This window comes from Neofelis nebulosa, chromosome 3 (genome assembly GCF_028018385.1).
Source record: "Neofelis nebulosa isolate mNeoNeb1 chromosome 3, mNeoNeb1.pri, whole genome shotgun sequence".
In the NCBI taxonomy this organism is placed as follows: Eukaryota; Metazoa; Chordata; class Mammalia; order Carnivora; family Felidae; genus Neofelis; species Neofelis nebulosa.
Window position 1 is genome coordinate 64366866 of NC_080784.1, and position 16653 is coordinate 64383518.

Sequence of the window (16653 nt, forward strand, 5' to 3'; positions counted from 1 at the left end):
CAAAACCAAGAATACATTCCAATGTGCTGTAAGACAAACCAATGAATACTGGGGTAACCTGCGTCAAGGTTCCAAATTCACAGTAACTCAATCTTAAAATTAGAAAGAACATTAAACGTCATCTGGTCCGGTGGATCACAAAAGCTGGGCTCCAGTAAACTTTTTATTGATCCGTGACAAAATAAGGAAAATATAGTAAGTTTTCATAAAACTAAATTAATTCAATTTAAAGACTATCCTTTTAAGTCTGAGATTACGTCTTTCTTTGTATTTGGAAAGGGACACTAAACTGTCCTTCCTTTTACAAAAAAAAAAAAAAAATGGTGATAGCTGATAATTATTATTTCATCAATTTTTTTTCTACTAAGCAAAAAAATAAGTTAGCAGTTCTGTGATGGACCTCAGTTTATTTATTTATTTTTTTAACTTTAAAGGTCAGTGAAATCCAAAATTCTGAAAACCTCTGCTCTGATTCAACCAATCTTCTGCTGCCTAAATCCCTATGAACACGGTCAAGAAGATGTCTGTCTGCCTACGCTTGAACAACTCTGATGCCAAGAGTCTCCAGTGATGTGGAATCGCTGATCCAAGATATGGTTGTATGTGAGACATGTTTGCTGAGCTCTCTGAAGGAAAAGCAAAGATGTAAGGCTTGTAAAGAGAAAGCCAACATGTAAAAGCAGAGCCATTAAGAAAACAAGGACCAAAACAATGTTCAGTGAGAGGTGGTCAAAGGGATGCATGCCACCCTATACCTCAGCCTTCCCTCAATTTCATAATTATGAAAATCTTTTACAAAAATAACTATAAAAGCTAGAATATGCAAAACATTCCTGAGGTCAGGGCTGCACGTCTCAGTTTACCACCCAAAATTCCTATACTAACTAACCTACATCTAATTTTTAGTTACACACCTTCAGATTCAATCAGAGGCAAATGTCCCATCATCTTAATATCACCCAGACTCCTAAATGCAAGAGAATCTAAACGTCACATATAAGATCCAAAAAACAACAGGCAGAGAGATATGAAGCCCAGTGACAATATGAGAATCAAAAAGGATGAGGAGAACTTGGAGGCAAAGAGTGAAAGAGTGGAAAGAGTAGAAGAGATCAAAACCTAATTTCAACGAGCCCATCCCATCCCAAAGGAACTAGAGAACCTGGGCAGTCATCCTACCCCTCCAAGACAATGTGCTAACAGGCTGAAGGGCAGCAAGGTGGGATCTGAAAACAGTGTAAAACTAGCTGTCACAAGAGAAGGACGAGCATAAGCTCCTCCACAGTGGCAGGCAGAGACAGGCATTCAAATATTCGCAGAATTAATGAGTTAATAAACAGACACTCACCCAAAGAGGATCTGAGCTCCTGCTTCCAACCACATCACCCAAGGCATTTTAAGTCCACATCAAACATCTTTCCTTGCCTTAAAGCTCAGGTTAAAAATCTAACCTTACAAGAAGCTGAGCCCTCCCAATAACTTTGACTGCCTCCATCTACCCAACTCAAGCCCAGTGAGGCCCAATAAAGCTCCTTCCCAAAGACACTGTCTGCAATCCTCAAATACAGCACCTATGATTTAGTGTGGAAGGAAAAAGTAAGCTAATGGGAGTGAAGGCAAATAGGCCAAGGGGCAGGAAGGGAACCTATTTCTGATTCTAACAAATTCTGGAATGAGGGTTAATTTTAGATGGGCCAAATGAAAATAAACCCCATTTGTATTTAGTATTAAATGAATATCAACAATCAAGAAGTCTCACCAACTTTAGCCACCCCTCATTAAAAGAAGTTTTAACAAATCTTTCATCCCTGCTGACATTCCTTGTTTTCCATTACATCTCAGCCTGTCATTGTTCCAGCATTATTGATGGAGTCTCAATACCAGAGAATTGTGCTGGATACCAAAATTATGATTAATTGATCTGTCCTAGATTCAGTTTATCACTATTTCCATGCACACGTCCATTTCATTTTCAATTATTTCTATTTAAATCATTTTCTATATCTCTAGTCCCTCCCTCCAGAGGCTGCTTTTTGTCCACACCCTTTTTTCCACCTGCATTCTAAGAGCCCCTTGTTCTTTCCTGTAGTTTCCTCTGCTCCAAAAGTAAAAGGGGACTGCAGGAAACTGATATAAAGGGAACAGGCTTAGTATAGATAACATGCCTACATGATATATTCCATATACTATGTGCTACCTACATACAAGAACCATTTCCTGCCTTAATTGTCTCTAAGCCTGGACAGAACCCATGTGCTGGTGCTATATTCATGCTGCTGATGCTAACAATCCACCATCATGTTTCCTAGGGTTTAGGAGCCTTCCCAAACCTGCTAAAGAACATGACCCGATCACAAAGCCCTCAAAGCTAAGTGATCACGAAGCCACTGAGCCCTTGCTTCTACTGGCCAGGAAGGGTCAATTCATCAGTTTTATCATCTACTCCTTAGATCCCCATGACCTGTTCCACTCAAGCTAAAAATTCTGTAAGGCACTTTTAGAAATTACAGTTCCAGGATCTTATAGTTCCAGCTCTCCTTAAAAGGGCTGGACATCAAAAAATTATTCAGTCCAGGCCAAATACCCATATTTTGGCTGGAATTCTGCCAAATAACCACAAGAGGCTGGTGCGGTACAACTGCCATGGAGTGAAGCTGGCCAAATCTAAGTGAAAAACGATAAGGCTCCATGAATAAGCTCTCGTGAAAAGGTACACTGATCTCAGAATGAGGTTTGCTTGAGGTTTGAAAAGTCAGATTCAAGGGGCTCTTGTTCCCTGATAAAGGTTAAACTAAGGAAGGCAAATCAAAATGGAAATTTTCAAAACTCCTGGGGATTTATAGTCCACTTTTACCAAATACTTTCAAAAAATATATACTGCACTGAATAATGCAATTCTTCAGTATCTTCCACGTAATTGTTTAACTGTTATTATTTCTGGAAAGTAGTTTCGCTGCAGGTATCTTGAATGTATTTGGGTACCAAGGAAGAAGACACCTGTGCCTGACAGGTAGCTACACTACTAATTTGCCTAGGGTACCAAGGAAACAGAAGATGCTCTGGTTTCTGGATACAATTTTCTGCAGTGCCAGGTAAAAGAGGTCACATGCCCTGAACAGCCGTGGCTCACTTAGAGTGATGTAAAAGCTCTTCAGATATTAATTTTGCTAGAAATTCGAAGAAGCAAGCAATCTAAGGTCAATTCATTTAGACGCCGGTGTCTGGTACTTTCCAGTTCCCTTTTTTCAACGGACTCCCGTGCAGCATATCTCCATCCCTTAGAAAGGGGTTGGCAAGCTAGGCACCAGCAGCCCAAGCGTTCCAGGGAGGCGCACACAGGACGGGCAGAGTCCCCAAGCCCAGCCCAGCCGGAATCTTCTATTCGCCTGGGATGGGGAAGCCCCTTCCCTAGATACTATCCAGGGTTCTAAGTCACTGCCTGGCCAGGCTGAGTTTCCGCCCGCGTCCGCCTCAGGACTGCGGGAACCGCACCTCGTCACGCCCCGCAGCTCCCACCTCCCGCCGCCCCCAGCGTCCGCTCCCCGGCGGCTCCGGGCGTCTTCCGCCGGCGGGCACCGGGCGGCCGTGCCCGAGCAGCGCCCGTGGCCGGCGACACGCGCCGCAGCGGCGCGCTTATCCGCAGCCGCACAGCCCGCCCGCCTGCCCGCCCGCTCACTCACGCGGGAGGCAGCGGCGGCGTCTCCATTGTGGCTCCTCTCGGGCTTCAGAACGCAGGCACCGACCGCCGCCGCCAGCACCATTCCAGCCGCGGACGCCGGCACTGCCCGCCCGCCGAGCCGCGTTCCATCCGCCCCGGAGGGGGCGCCGCGCTCGCCTCACCGCGCGCCACCACCTGCGGCGGCGGCCCCCGCGGCCATGGCCCGCTCGGCCGGGCGCGCTCCGTCTGCCTGCGCGGCTCCCGCGCTCTCCGGAGTGCGGGGCGGTGGCGGCGGCGGCGGCGGGACGGGCGGGCGCGCGGGCTCGGCCACTTCCGGGTTTGGCCCCGGCCGCGCCGACGCCGTGACGGGACGGCGATGAGGCCTCCCGCGGCGGCCGAGGACCCCTCCCTCGGCGCCTCCCCTTCCTCTTGCTGCTGCTGCTGCTGCTTCTGCTGCTGCTGAGGGTGCTGGCGCTGCGGAGGGTGCTGCTCCTGCTGTTGCTGTTTGAGGGTGCTGCTGCTGCTGCCGCCGCCACTACTGCTGTTGTTGGTGGAGGCGGGCGGGCGCCAGCCAGGAGCGGGCGGGCGTGCCCAGACGCGGGCTCGCGGGGCGGGACGGGGGCGGCGGCCGCCCGCAGCTGGGGTTGTGGGTCACCCGGGCGGGGGAGCTAGAAAATGGGGCGGGGGGCGGGTTGTCTGTGAGGAAAAAGGGCACCCGAAAGCACGGCATATTAGCGCTCGCTATTCACTTACTGCTCTGCTTTGCAAGCGTGTTCACATCCTTCGCTTTTGATTTGAGCCTATGCCTGGGGAGAGGGAAAGGGTAGGCATAACCAACCACTTCCTTTAGAAATGGTGAAACTGAGGCAGGAAGAAATGAATTTGCCTGTCCAGTGTTCCAAGCAGGGACCTGGGCCTCCCCTCTCAGTGTATGATCCCTTCGTTGGAGAAGTGAAATGAGCACCTACTAGACAAGGTGTTGGTACGGAATGCGATGAGAGGGCAAAGCCAGGTCTGTGGGCTCGTGGAGCTGTCAATCTAGACGGGCGGAGAAACAAACGAACGATGCCTGCTATGAAGAAAATCAGAGTGAGGAGCTGGGATGCTATTTTAGGAGTAGCCAGAGAAGGCCCCGCAAATGATGTCATTTAAACAGAGATGGAATAAAATGAATCTTGAGGAAAGCAAAGAGCCCTCAGGGCAAGGGAAGAGTCATGCAAAGACTCCTATGCAAAATCTTGCCTGGCTTGTTGAGGAACTGAAAGGAGAACAATGTAGCAGGTGGTTGTCCAGGTGTGTCCAATAGCATCTGGGAATTTGTTAGAAATACGAATTCTGGAGGCCCACTTCAGATCTACTGAACCAGAAACTCTGGGGTGGAGCCTAGCCGTCTGTGCTATAACAAGCCTTCCAGAAGATGCTGATGCGTGCTAAGGTTTGAGAACCTCCGGTGTAGCTGAAGCAGAGTGAGGACAGGAAACGAGATGTTGTATGGGGCAGACTGGCATATCACAGAGGCCTTGTAGGCCATCATAAAAGATTTGACTCTTACCGAAAAGCAACTGGAAAGTTGTGAGCAGCTTGATCTCATAATTAAAAGGACACCTTTGCTGGTATTTGTTTTAAAATACTCCACCAAGGGGCGCCTGGGTGGCGCAGTCGGTTAAGCGTCCGACTTCAGCCAGGTCAGGATCTCGCGGTCCGTGAGTTCGAGCCCCGCGTCAGGCTCTGGGCTGATGGCTCGGAGCCTGGAGCCTGTTTCCGATTCTGTGTCTCCCTCTCTCTCTGCCCCTCCCCCGTTCATGCTCTGTCTCTCTCTGTCCCAAAAATAAATAAAAAACGTTGAAAAAAAAAATAAAAAAAAAAATAAATAAAATACTCCACCAAAAAAAAAAAAAAAAAAAAAAAAGAGGGTAAAAAATAGGGGGAAAAAAAGATAAGGAAGGGGACACCTGGATGGCTCAGTCCGTTAAGCCTTTCACTTTTGATTTCGGGTCAGGTCATGATGTCACAATTTGTGAGTTCGAGCCCCACATTGGTCTCTGTGCTGACAGCATGGGACCTGTTTGGGATTCTTTCTCCCTGTCTCTCTCTCCCTCTCTCTCTCTCTCTCTCTGCCCCTCTCCTCACTTGCTCTCTCTCTCAAAATAAATAAATAAACACTTAAAAAAGCTTTAGAAAAATATGAGCAAAATGTTAATTTTTGATGCTAGGTGATGGGTACATGGGGGTAGTCATCATTTATGTGTATGTATGTGTATGCTTTTAAAGGTCCATAATAAAAAGTTGTTTTTTTTTTTTTTCCAAACGATGACTGATTGCTATGTGAGCAGTATATATAGGGAAACAAGAGAGCAAGCACAGAGATTAGCCTAACTGGAATAAAAAAATAAGGATGACCTGGACTAAAGTCAGTGTGATGGAGAGAAGTGGTCATATTCCAATCCTATTTAGAAGATAAAGCACACAGGAATTGCTGATAGGTTAGATATGAGTATAAGAGAAAGAACAGAGTCAAAAATGATGCCCAGTGTTTTAGTCTGGGTTCTTGGGAGAATGGAGCTGACATTTACTGAGAATGGGGAAATAGAAAGAAACAGATTTGGTCAGGGGGAGGGGAGTATTTTTAAACTCTGATTTAGACACAGTTAAGTTTGAGGTGTCTATCAAACATCCATGTGAAGATAGGAGTAGACAATTAGATATATGTATCTGGAGGGGATATAAATGTGGAGTTTGTCAGCATAGATATTATTTAAAGTCATGGAACTGGTTGAGATCAACTAGATAACGTAGCTACAGAAAAGAAGAGGACCAAGAATTGAGCCCTGAGGCACTCCAACATTAAGATAATAAGATAAGCAGAATTCAGCAAAGGAGACAGAGAAAGAGCAGTGGGTAAGGTAGGAGGAGGACAAGAAGTTTCTTGGTGGCCTAGTGAAATGTTCTAGGAAAAGGCAATACTTTGGTATGCCTTAACGTGAGCTAACCTTTCTATAATGTGGTGGCATTATTGATCCATCATGAGTAGGAAATGCCTAAGGATGTCATCATTGATGACATTCTCTCATTGATGGTTTTTCTCGGGTCACCAAAAAACCTCCTACTTTATAAGGTCGTTGTAAGAATTAAGTGAAATCATCTATGTAAGCATATAACACTAAATGTACAATGAGGGCACTTAATACATGGTCGTTGCTATTATTTCTACACATTTCCGTGACTGTCCGTTATATCTGTACCTGGCTTTGCTAGGAATTGAGTTTAAATGCTAGTCCCAAGAGATACACACTAACTTAGATTTGATCAAACCTGTGGCCTGACTTCTTTCTTCTGCATGCAAGTTGAGTGAACAGGGCTGTTTGATCAGCCATTTCAGGAACTCTTTCAGGAGAAAACAAAAACAAAAAACAAAAAAGTCTCCTATTGCTTTCGTATACTTCTACCCAAATAAGGAGGTGTCAGTCTGACAAGTAGATACGCAAGTCCAAACCATAGCTCCTTTCACATCTCCCCTGGATTAATTTTATCTGTTATAATTCTCTGCTTGTTAGGGGATCCAGATCATCTAGAATGCTTAATGTCTACCCAAACTTTTTGTTTTTCATATCTATTTCTAAATTTATAGACTTTACAAATGATCTGGGAAAGAATACCTTTTTACCCTCATACAGTTCAACCTCACTGAGAGTTAAACATCAGCCCACAAGCTCTAGTATTCTAGCTTGTTGGCCACCAGGTAGATTTGAAGGCAGTCTATACACGTTTCTTTTCTTTTTTTTAATGTTTATTTTTGAGAGAGAAAGACAGACAGAGCATGAGTGGGGGAAGGGCAGAGAGCGAGGGAGACACAGAATCCGAAGCAGGCTCCAGGCTCTGAGCTGTCAGCACAGAGCCCGATGTGGGGCTCAAACTCACGGACAGCAAGATCATGACCTGAGCTGAAGTCTGACGCCCAACCAACTGAGCCACCTAGGCGCCTTGAAGGCAGTCCATGTTTCTAACTCAAGTCTCTGCCATGGAGCCCGTTCCTTGCGAAGAAGAGGAACAGCCAAACCCACAACTTGGCATCTCATCTGAGAATCTTGAAGCAATTTGAAAATGTTAATTCATCTATGCTGAGCTTTTGTTGTTTTCTGAAAAGACAGTGATGGAACCCTTGGCTTTCAGACATATGTAGACCTGCCTAAGATCAGCAGCAATTTATGAGGCCAGTTTCCATTTTCATCTTTGTGTGGGCCAAGTAACTTCACAAAACTGGCCCTTGGCAATCAAACATCAAGATTTAATGCTGCCTCACCCTTCACGAGGGAAGTAAACAAAAATGCTTGTCAGGATGAACACAAGGGCATCTGTGGGAGAAAAAACTTTTAATATATCTTCCTTTGTATATGAGTTTCACTATTTTCTCAAGTAAAGGATGCAAAAGATTGGGAGTAGCTTTCCAAGGGCCGCTAAGGACTTCTCATTTCTCTTTCCCTTGGAATGGTGCTCACTGGACATGCAAAGGTGTTTGACCTCTCCCTGCTTGGGTTATGAGCTCCACCCACCTGCTGATTATTCTTTGGATGAGCTCCTCGCTCCTTACAGAGGGATGAGACCTTACAAAAGTCCGTCCATTTGTTATACTGTTGAAAGAGAACAATTCCTTAGCCATATTAGTAAGCATAACATAAAGCTAATGTGAATAACCAGATTATATCACTTGTAAAGAAGATGGAACCACACAGAGGAACATGTCCATGACAGGAGCTGGTGGCAAAAATTACTGAGATTCATTTGGAATCCGATATTGCAGTAAAACTAATGACATGACATGGCAGGTGCAAACACATCACGTGGCAAGAATCTGGGAACTGAGAATCGTTCCTGTAAAGAAAAGACTTCACTTCACTAAACAGTATAAAACTGTAAGATCCTGTTTTTGTAGTTCCTTTCAGTGTAAAGATAGCAAGTATGAAAAGCATCACGTGTTCAAAAATATGGTTTTAAAGAAGATGGAGACCTTCTAAACAGTCTCATTTTCTATCATAAAGAGTTAGTTTAAAATGCATTTCTTGAGTTGTTTCTCTAATTTTAAATCAGGGTTTTTTGCTTTTATTCCTCGGATTTGGAAGCAGCTTAGTGTACATAATATACTATGAAGCATTTCAAAGTATCCTTGCAAGATTTTGCTATTTAGCAAATAGGTTTGTCGATACATTAAAAGTATTTATTACAAGCTTTGTGCTGTTAAGTGGGGTGAAGTGTGTCTTCTGCTCCAGACCAATAGACAATTCTAATTGAAGGAATCCTTCATTTTTATGACTCCAGTTTACTATGCAAATGCTTGCTTCCTTGTTTTCATAGTCTTTAAGATACCAACCTTTCTTCCAGCACAGCACACCTGCCCATTACCCTGTATCAGAGGTTCCTGGAGAAATGAAAGCAAATTGTTTGCTGCAAAGTTTAATTGGAAATCTGTTGGAAGTGGTACAGGAAGTATCCAAAAATAGACTTCACACTAATGTATATCAGGTAAGCAGTTTCTCTGTGCTTTTTTAAGAAAAGGAAATCTACTTAATCTATTTTTACTTGTATATAGTTATAAGGTATCTATTTATGTAGTCTAGTGATGTAATACCTCATTATAGAATTATCTAGGACTAAACATCTTTCTACACAGTCAGCAATGCTGGCGGAAAGGAAAAGCAAGTAAAAATTCTTGACAAATTACAGGAAGCATTATTAGCATGCTGTCATTCATCTCAAGTTATGCACACACACACACACACACACACACACACACACACACACACACACACGAGCTTTTATCCACTGCTTCTCTTTGTTCATCACAGCTGACTGTTAATAGCATAGAACCTAAGCAGTACTGTGAAATGAGTTTGTTGCTGGCATTCTCATTTTCCCCATTCTGTTCCTTTTTTTTTCCTTTTGGCATCAATATACCTATCACCTCTAACCATCACCAGCTACAGGTCTCCAGTGTCCTTTCTTCATCCGTAACAAAACCTATAATAACAGTTAACAGAATGATTGATTAGTGGATTACACTTTCATACAATAGCTTTAATATAATGAGGTAACTTCATATTGGTATTACTCTAGCTGAAGAGAATCTTCATCATCTACTCCCTATTCTTTCTCCTAGAATGCATTCCAATGCCTTCTATATTCTCTCAATCACAACATTTTTTGATAATAAAGTGTGATGTTGAAATGTGTCATTTTCATTAATGGAGGTGTTACTGTGCAACACTGTGAATGCTTTACTTAAAGAACAATGCTGACAGAAGAGATGAAAAATATTCTTGAACTCTAGACTTTTTGAGACCAAACCTCCAGGAGTTTGTATTATTTGTTCAACTTGTTCACATGGTAATATGAAAAGATAAGTCTTGAATTTCCACACAAATCCTAAAATTGGAGCTCAGCCCAAGTCTTGGAATTATTTTTGCAAGTGAGGATCTTTTGCCAAGAAATCCTTTCTAGTTCTTAATCTGGTTCTAGTCAGCTTCTGGATGCAGAGAAGCATGTTTAATGCAGGATATAAGTGGTTAGTCAATTCCTGAGGCATCCATATTTCTTCATTTTCCTTGTTAAGATCTTGGTAACAATCCAACCCAAGAAATAGAGTTGAATCCAGGCTGCATATGTATGAGAACTATTCTTCATTGAACTAAAAATGAACCTAAGTTGCCATTTTGAAGTCTTTGTTAAAAGCCAACTAAAATTAAATCATGAGAAAAATATTCATACTCATATTTTCTGAGGCAAACTGGTTCAAGCAAATCTTAATTGTATTATACTTACGTATTATGTCAATTTTGTATGCCAGATAGGGAAAACCCTGACCACCCTATTTTAGGTTACAGCTGTACCCTTAACACTCCCTAAACTCCTTTTCTAATTTATTTTTCCCCAAAGCACTTATCCCAATTTAACAAGCTGTGTTTTACACGTTTATTTCATTTATTGTCTGTCTTCTCCCTTGGAATGTAAGCTCCGTGAAGGCATAGATTTTAGTCTGCTTGGTCCCTGCCATATGCAGGCTTAGAAACATTCTGGCACATAGTATGCGTGCAAACAATACTATTGAATGAGCAAATTGACACGATTTATTGTATTCACCAAGCAAAACATTTACTCCCAAGAACACATATTCTAACTCAGATTCAGGCAATGTGCATTTTAACACCTATATACAACATCTATATATTAATTTTTCTTTCTTTTCTTTTTTTCTTTCTTTTTTTTTCTTTTCTTTTTTCTTTTTTTTTTTTGTCTTTTTTTTTTTGCTTTTGGAAGCATAAAATCAATGCTCCCAAAAATAAGTCACAGAGAAACTTATGTTGATTTCAGTCAGTGAATCAGCCAACATGTGTCAAATGACTTGTTTGATGAATATACTGTGATAGGTTAGGAGTTGCGGGGAGTGGTAGAAATAATAAAAAGCTTAAGCCAAGAGTTCTGCCTTTAAGAAACTTGTAGCGGGGCACCTGGGTGGCTTAGTCGGTTGAGCATTTGACTTTGGCTCAGGTCATGATCTCGCGGTCTATGAGTTCGAGCCCTGCCTCAGGCTCTGTGCTGACGGCTCAGAGCCTGGAGCCTGCTTCAGATTCTTTGTCTCCCTCTCTCTGACCATTCCCCACTCATTCTCTCTCTCTCTCTCTCTCTCTCTCTCTCTCTCTCTCTCTGTCAAAAATAAATAAAACATTTTTTAAAAATTTAAAAAAAAAGAAACTTGTAGCTAACTTCAGACACAAGAAATAAATCCAGTATATTAAATCAAATTAATTAGGGGCGCCTGGGTGGCGCAGTCGGTTAAGCATCCGACTTCAGCCAGGTCACGATCTCACGGTCCGTGAGTTCGAGCCCCGCGTCAGGCTCTGGGCTGATGGCTCGGAGCCTGGAGCCTGTTTCGGATTCTGTGTCTCCCTCTCTCTCTGCCCCTCCCCCGTTCATGCTCTGTCTCTCTCTGTCCCAAAAATAAATAAAAAACGTTGAAAAAAAATTAAAAAAAAATTTAAAAAAAATTAATTGAACAAAAATACCAGACAACAAAGTCTTCACAAATAAGATGAATACTGACTTGAGCACTTAAGAAAGAGAAAGCACATAGTAGGAAAAGAGAATGTATTCATGGACAGTAAAGGGGGATTTTAGACAACAAATGATTTGAAGATGGGTAATAAGAAACAAAGCCAAGATGTTAATGTGAAGGTCAGATTCTAGAGATCCTTGAATAGATTCTGGGCTTTATATGAAGTAAGTAGACAAGTATTAGAGGAATATGCTGTCTGTATGTATGTCTGTGTGTTTGGGCAGGTAGTGGAGTACAAACTCTACTGTAAGAATTTCATGGGGCGCCTGGGTGGCCCAGTCGGTTAAGCAGCTGACTTCCCCTCAGGTCGTGATCTCGAGGTCTGTGAGTTCGAGCCCTGCGTTGGGCTCTGTGCTGACGGCTCAGAGCCTGGAACCTGTTTTGGATTCTGTGTCTGCCTCTCTCTGCCCCTCCCCCGTTCATGCTCTGTCTCTCTCTGTCTCAAAAATAAATAAATGTTAAAAAAAAAGAATTTCAATCTGGCATTGGTGTGCAAAATTAGCAGATGGAAGAGACTGGAAGCAAGAAGATGAGTTGGGAAACTATCTTATACCAAGAGTTCGTGTGTGAGACGACAAAACTTGAAGTAGAGCAGAGTGCTATTAATGAAAAGAAAAGGCCAAATGGCAAAGATGAAATAAGCATGACTTGTTGACTAGTTGGACATGGAGGCAAAGGAACATAAGTCGTCAAACACCCCAGGGTTTTGAACCTAAGAACATGGTGATAGAATTGATAAAAAGAAGAAAAAATCACATGAGCTAAATGATAATGGGTACGGTTGCAGGCCTGCAGAGTTTGCAGTAATGGCAGGATACGGAAGTGAAATGTCCAGCAGGAAGCTGCAGATAAGGCAGGACAAGGCCGCTTGGTACAAAGATACAATCACTCATAGAGTTATCCAACCCCGAAGAAACAGGTAATGCAACTTTCTGTGGCCAGCTACTTTGTTGTAAGAGATAAACTCTCCAGTGTGTTCGCCACATTTTTCTATGCATAGGTTGACGGCCCTGTTTTGTTACTTGTTAACTTCTTAGTTGCTGATTTTTTTTTTAATTAGGGACATAGTACGTGATTCTATTCTTACAGTAAAAACTCAGACCATAAAGTGAAATCTCCCACTGACCTCTTCCCAGTCCCTTCCCAGAGGTAACCCATTAACCGTTTTATGTATGTCCTTTCAAACATTTTTCTGTGCAGTTACATGTGGATATAGTACATACAGAAACACATGTGTTTGTATTTGTTTGGTTTACATAAGCGGAAACACGCTGCATGGTACCATCAGCCCATTAGCAGCTGCTAAGGAAATCTTACTGCCAATTTGCTGTAGCTGTGGGGAACCCAGGCAGGGATAGCTCGGCTGCCAGTTGCCAATACATCCAAGATTTTAACTGATACTAATTTCAGGGAAAATTCTGAACATCGGAAGTTTGGCTAATGCATTAGATTAGATTCAACAGTACCTCGCCAGATAGATACTCCATTGCGTCTCGGTACCACAGACGATTTTTCCCTCCCCTCTCACCAAAACACACACACTCTTTTAGAAATCATATTTTTGTCCTCATCTTTAGGCAATAAGATTCAAGTCACTACTTCTCCAGTAATTTTTTTTAATGAGTTACATTACCAGAAATCCTTAGTATTTCTAGATTCTCTATTTCTGTTTTTTTCATCTCTTTCTAATCTGTACCTTTTCTCGCCATACTTTTTTCATTCCAGTTACTGCTTTTAATTGTTTTCAAGTTTATTTATTTATTTAGAGAGAGCGTGCACACAAGCAGGGAAAGGGCAGAGGGAAAGAGAGGCAGAATCCCAAGCAGGCTCTGTGCCATCAGCACAGAGCCAGATATGGGGCCCGAACCCATCAACTGTGAGAACATGACCTGAGCTGACATCAAGAGTTGGAGGCTTACTCTTAAAAACTGAGAATAAACTGAGGGTTGACGGGGGGGGGGGGGGGGGGGGGTGGGGGGGGGTGGGAGGGAGGGGAAAGTGGGTGATGGGCATTGGGGAGGGCCCCTGTTGGGATGAGCACTGGGTGTTGTATGGAAACCTATTTGACAATAAATTTCATATTAAAAAAAAAAAGTAAATAAAAAAAAGAGTTGGAGGCTTAACCAACTATGCCATCCAGCCTCTCCAAGGGACTGCTTTTAAAAAGAAGGCTTTCTCTTTACAACTCAGAGTATGGGACTGCCTGGGTGGCCCAGTTGGTTAAGCGACCAACTCTTGATGTTGGCTCAGATCATGATCTCATGGTTCGTGAGATCTAGCTCCATGTTGGGCTCTGTACTGACAGTGTGGAGCCTCCTTGGGATTCTCTCTCTCCGTCTCTGTCTGTTCCCCTACCCCGACTTGCTCTAATGCACGCACTCTCTCCCTCACTCTCTCAAAACAAATAAATTTTAAAAAAATTTAAAAATAAAACTCAGGGTATGAGGAAGATCTAGAAGATTTGAGTTATGGTTGATAGCTGTTCATTCTATATTGGTCAAAAGCTGCTGAAATTTCAAATTTCATTCTTTTGTGTTTTTGTTCCTGGTTAAACTTTCCTAAAACCATAGTAATTACATGCCTACTTATAATGATTTACTGATTTACTTTAAAGCGTATTTAAATATTGCAGCAACATGCATTTTATTTAGCACAATCTGTTTTTAAAGTTCTAACTGTGGGAAGCTATATATGCTCATAATTACAGTTTATTTGAATGTGTAATATTTTTGGAAAGTGAAGTACCATACTTTGGGGGGGTGGAATGAAAATAATTTATGTATTTTTAAATGAACTAAAGATTTTTTTTAATGTTCAGTATCTAGGGTAATTTTTAAATTCGTTGGTTCTATTTTATATTTTAAGCCTTGAATAAAAATATCTTTATACAATGAAATCTCACTAATGTTTTCAAAATCCATATCATGTGACCACCTCTAACTACTTTGGTAATTGTGGTGATTAAAATATCATTGAGAGATTTTTTTTCTTATACTGAACTCCATACAAAACCACTTTTGCAAGTAAGTGGATGTGTCTTTCAAAAAACTAGCTGAAAATTATTTACATTTATCAGTAACTAATTATAATCATGGTATTAGAAAAGTATGGCTAAAGCCACTTTGATAACTCATCCCGTCTGTTAGTTTCATATGGGAGTATGACCAACCCTATAAACATTCAGGATATATTTCAGAATGTTCCCCAATAACTCATTCCACACTTTTACAGTCCTTTTCAAGATTTAGTACCTAGCACTGTGTTTACTTTGGAGACAGACGCAAAAAATAACCTGTCTGGGAACAGCTTGTCTACCCTGAGGAAATGAGATATACATACCTAAAATTATAGGGCAATATGGTTTATGACTGTAAAGATATTATGAGTTGGATTATTCCAGAAACACCTTTTGGAAAGTAATAATTTGATTTGAGCCTTGGGGGACATGTAAGATTTACATTAGTAGAGAAGAAAAGGGAACAGTTTCCTCACATAGGGAAGGAAAAAACAAAAAACAGAAAACAAAAAACAAATGGTAGATGTGGGAAAAATTGTAGGTCTACCCTAACTGGAGTTTAAAAAGAATAGGTGAGATTGAACAGGTAAGACAAGGTATTTTCCCAGAGGACCCCCAAGGCCTCAGTGTGGGATGGTTGACAATTGGTCTAATAAACTAGAAGACCGAGGATTTTTAACAAGTGAGTAAAACATTCAGGCATTACTTTATTAAGATTTATCTGGCTGAGGTGGATAGACCAAGTTGTAAGTTGGAAGGTTTTAGAAGGACGGACATTGATTAAAGATGGCTTTACACGTGTATCAAAAGGTTTAAAAAATACATATGTCCTGGGGCACCTGGGTGGCTCAGCTGGTTAAGCGTCCAACTTCGGCTCAGGTCATGATCTCACTGATCGTGAGTTCAAGCCCCTTGTCGGGCTCTGTGCTGACAGCTCAGAGCCTGGAACCTGTTTGAGATGTTGTGTTTTCCTCTCTCTCTGCCCCTCTCCTGCTCAAACTCTGTGTCTGTCTCAAAAATAAAGAAACTTTAAAAGTTGTTTTAAAAATACATATGCCCTGTGACACAGCAGTTCCACTTTTAGGAATTTATCCTAAAGAAGTAATCATAGATGCAGATAAGTCAGCTACCAGGATATTTAATGCAGTGTATTTCAATAACAATAAATTGGAAACTTACATTGGTGACCAAATGTTATTATAATACCAACATATAGTGGCCTGTTATGGGACCATTAAAATTGATACGTTATAAGACTATTTAATGTCATAAAAACACGACATACTGTTGATAGGAAAAGAAAGTTACAAAATTTGTGTATAGTATGATCCTGTGAATGTAAAAGGAAAAAAAGGTGTGTGTGTGACAGAAAGAGAGAGAGCATCTCTGTGTGTAACTGATAAGTTGAGCAAAAATGACACATTTTGATTGGGTGAAAAGTGCAATTTTTATCTTCCAATGTCCTTTTAAGTGTGTGTTCATTGGTGTTCCTGCCCTAAGGTGAAGTGTGGGAGAGCCCCATCACTTTCAGGAAACAAAAATTTCTTCAGCCAGTTACAGTTCTACAAAAACCACAACTCAGTCTCAATAGTCAAAGTTCCAATCCTGGCTTTGTGCTAATTTTTCCTCTCCCCCTCCCCCCCCCCCCCCCCGCCCACTTCTCTGACTACTTCAATCTGAAATCTTGCAAAGGGAAAAGTTGGAGAGGGAGTGAGATCCCTCAGCAATACTCTTTAGACTTTGGATGGCTAATCAGGAAATTTGCATTCGAGAACCACCTCTGTGTATCAAACTAGTAAATTAACCACACCAATTTTTCATCACCTCATGTGAAAAATGGAACTAATAACACTTGGCCTACCTACATCTTAGATT

General features: G+C 41.9%; 1 protein-coding gene across 5 annotated transcripts in view; it reads right to left on the reverse strand.

Moving 5' to 3' along the window:
- KLHL2 (kelch like family member 2) overlaps positions 1 to 4177 on the reverse strand; it is a 121806-nt gene extending 117629 nt beyond the window's left edge. For 2 of the 5 annotated variants that reach the window (XM_058720957.1, XM_058720959.1), the window contains exon 1: positions 3681 to 4174. In XM_058720957.1, the coding sequence (XP_058576940.1) occupies positions 3681 to 3706 (26 nt within the window). In that variant the 5' untranslated portion in view covers positions 3707 to 4174. Of the gene's footprint in view, positions 1 to 3680 lie in introns of all 5 variants that reach the window. The other 3 variants (XM_058720958.1, XM_058720955.1, XM_058720954.1) reach the window with 3 other exon arrangements.
- Positions 4178 to 16653: the final 12476 nt, after the last annotated feature.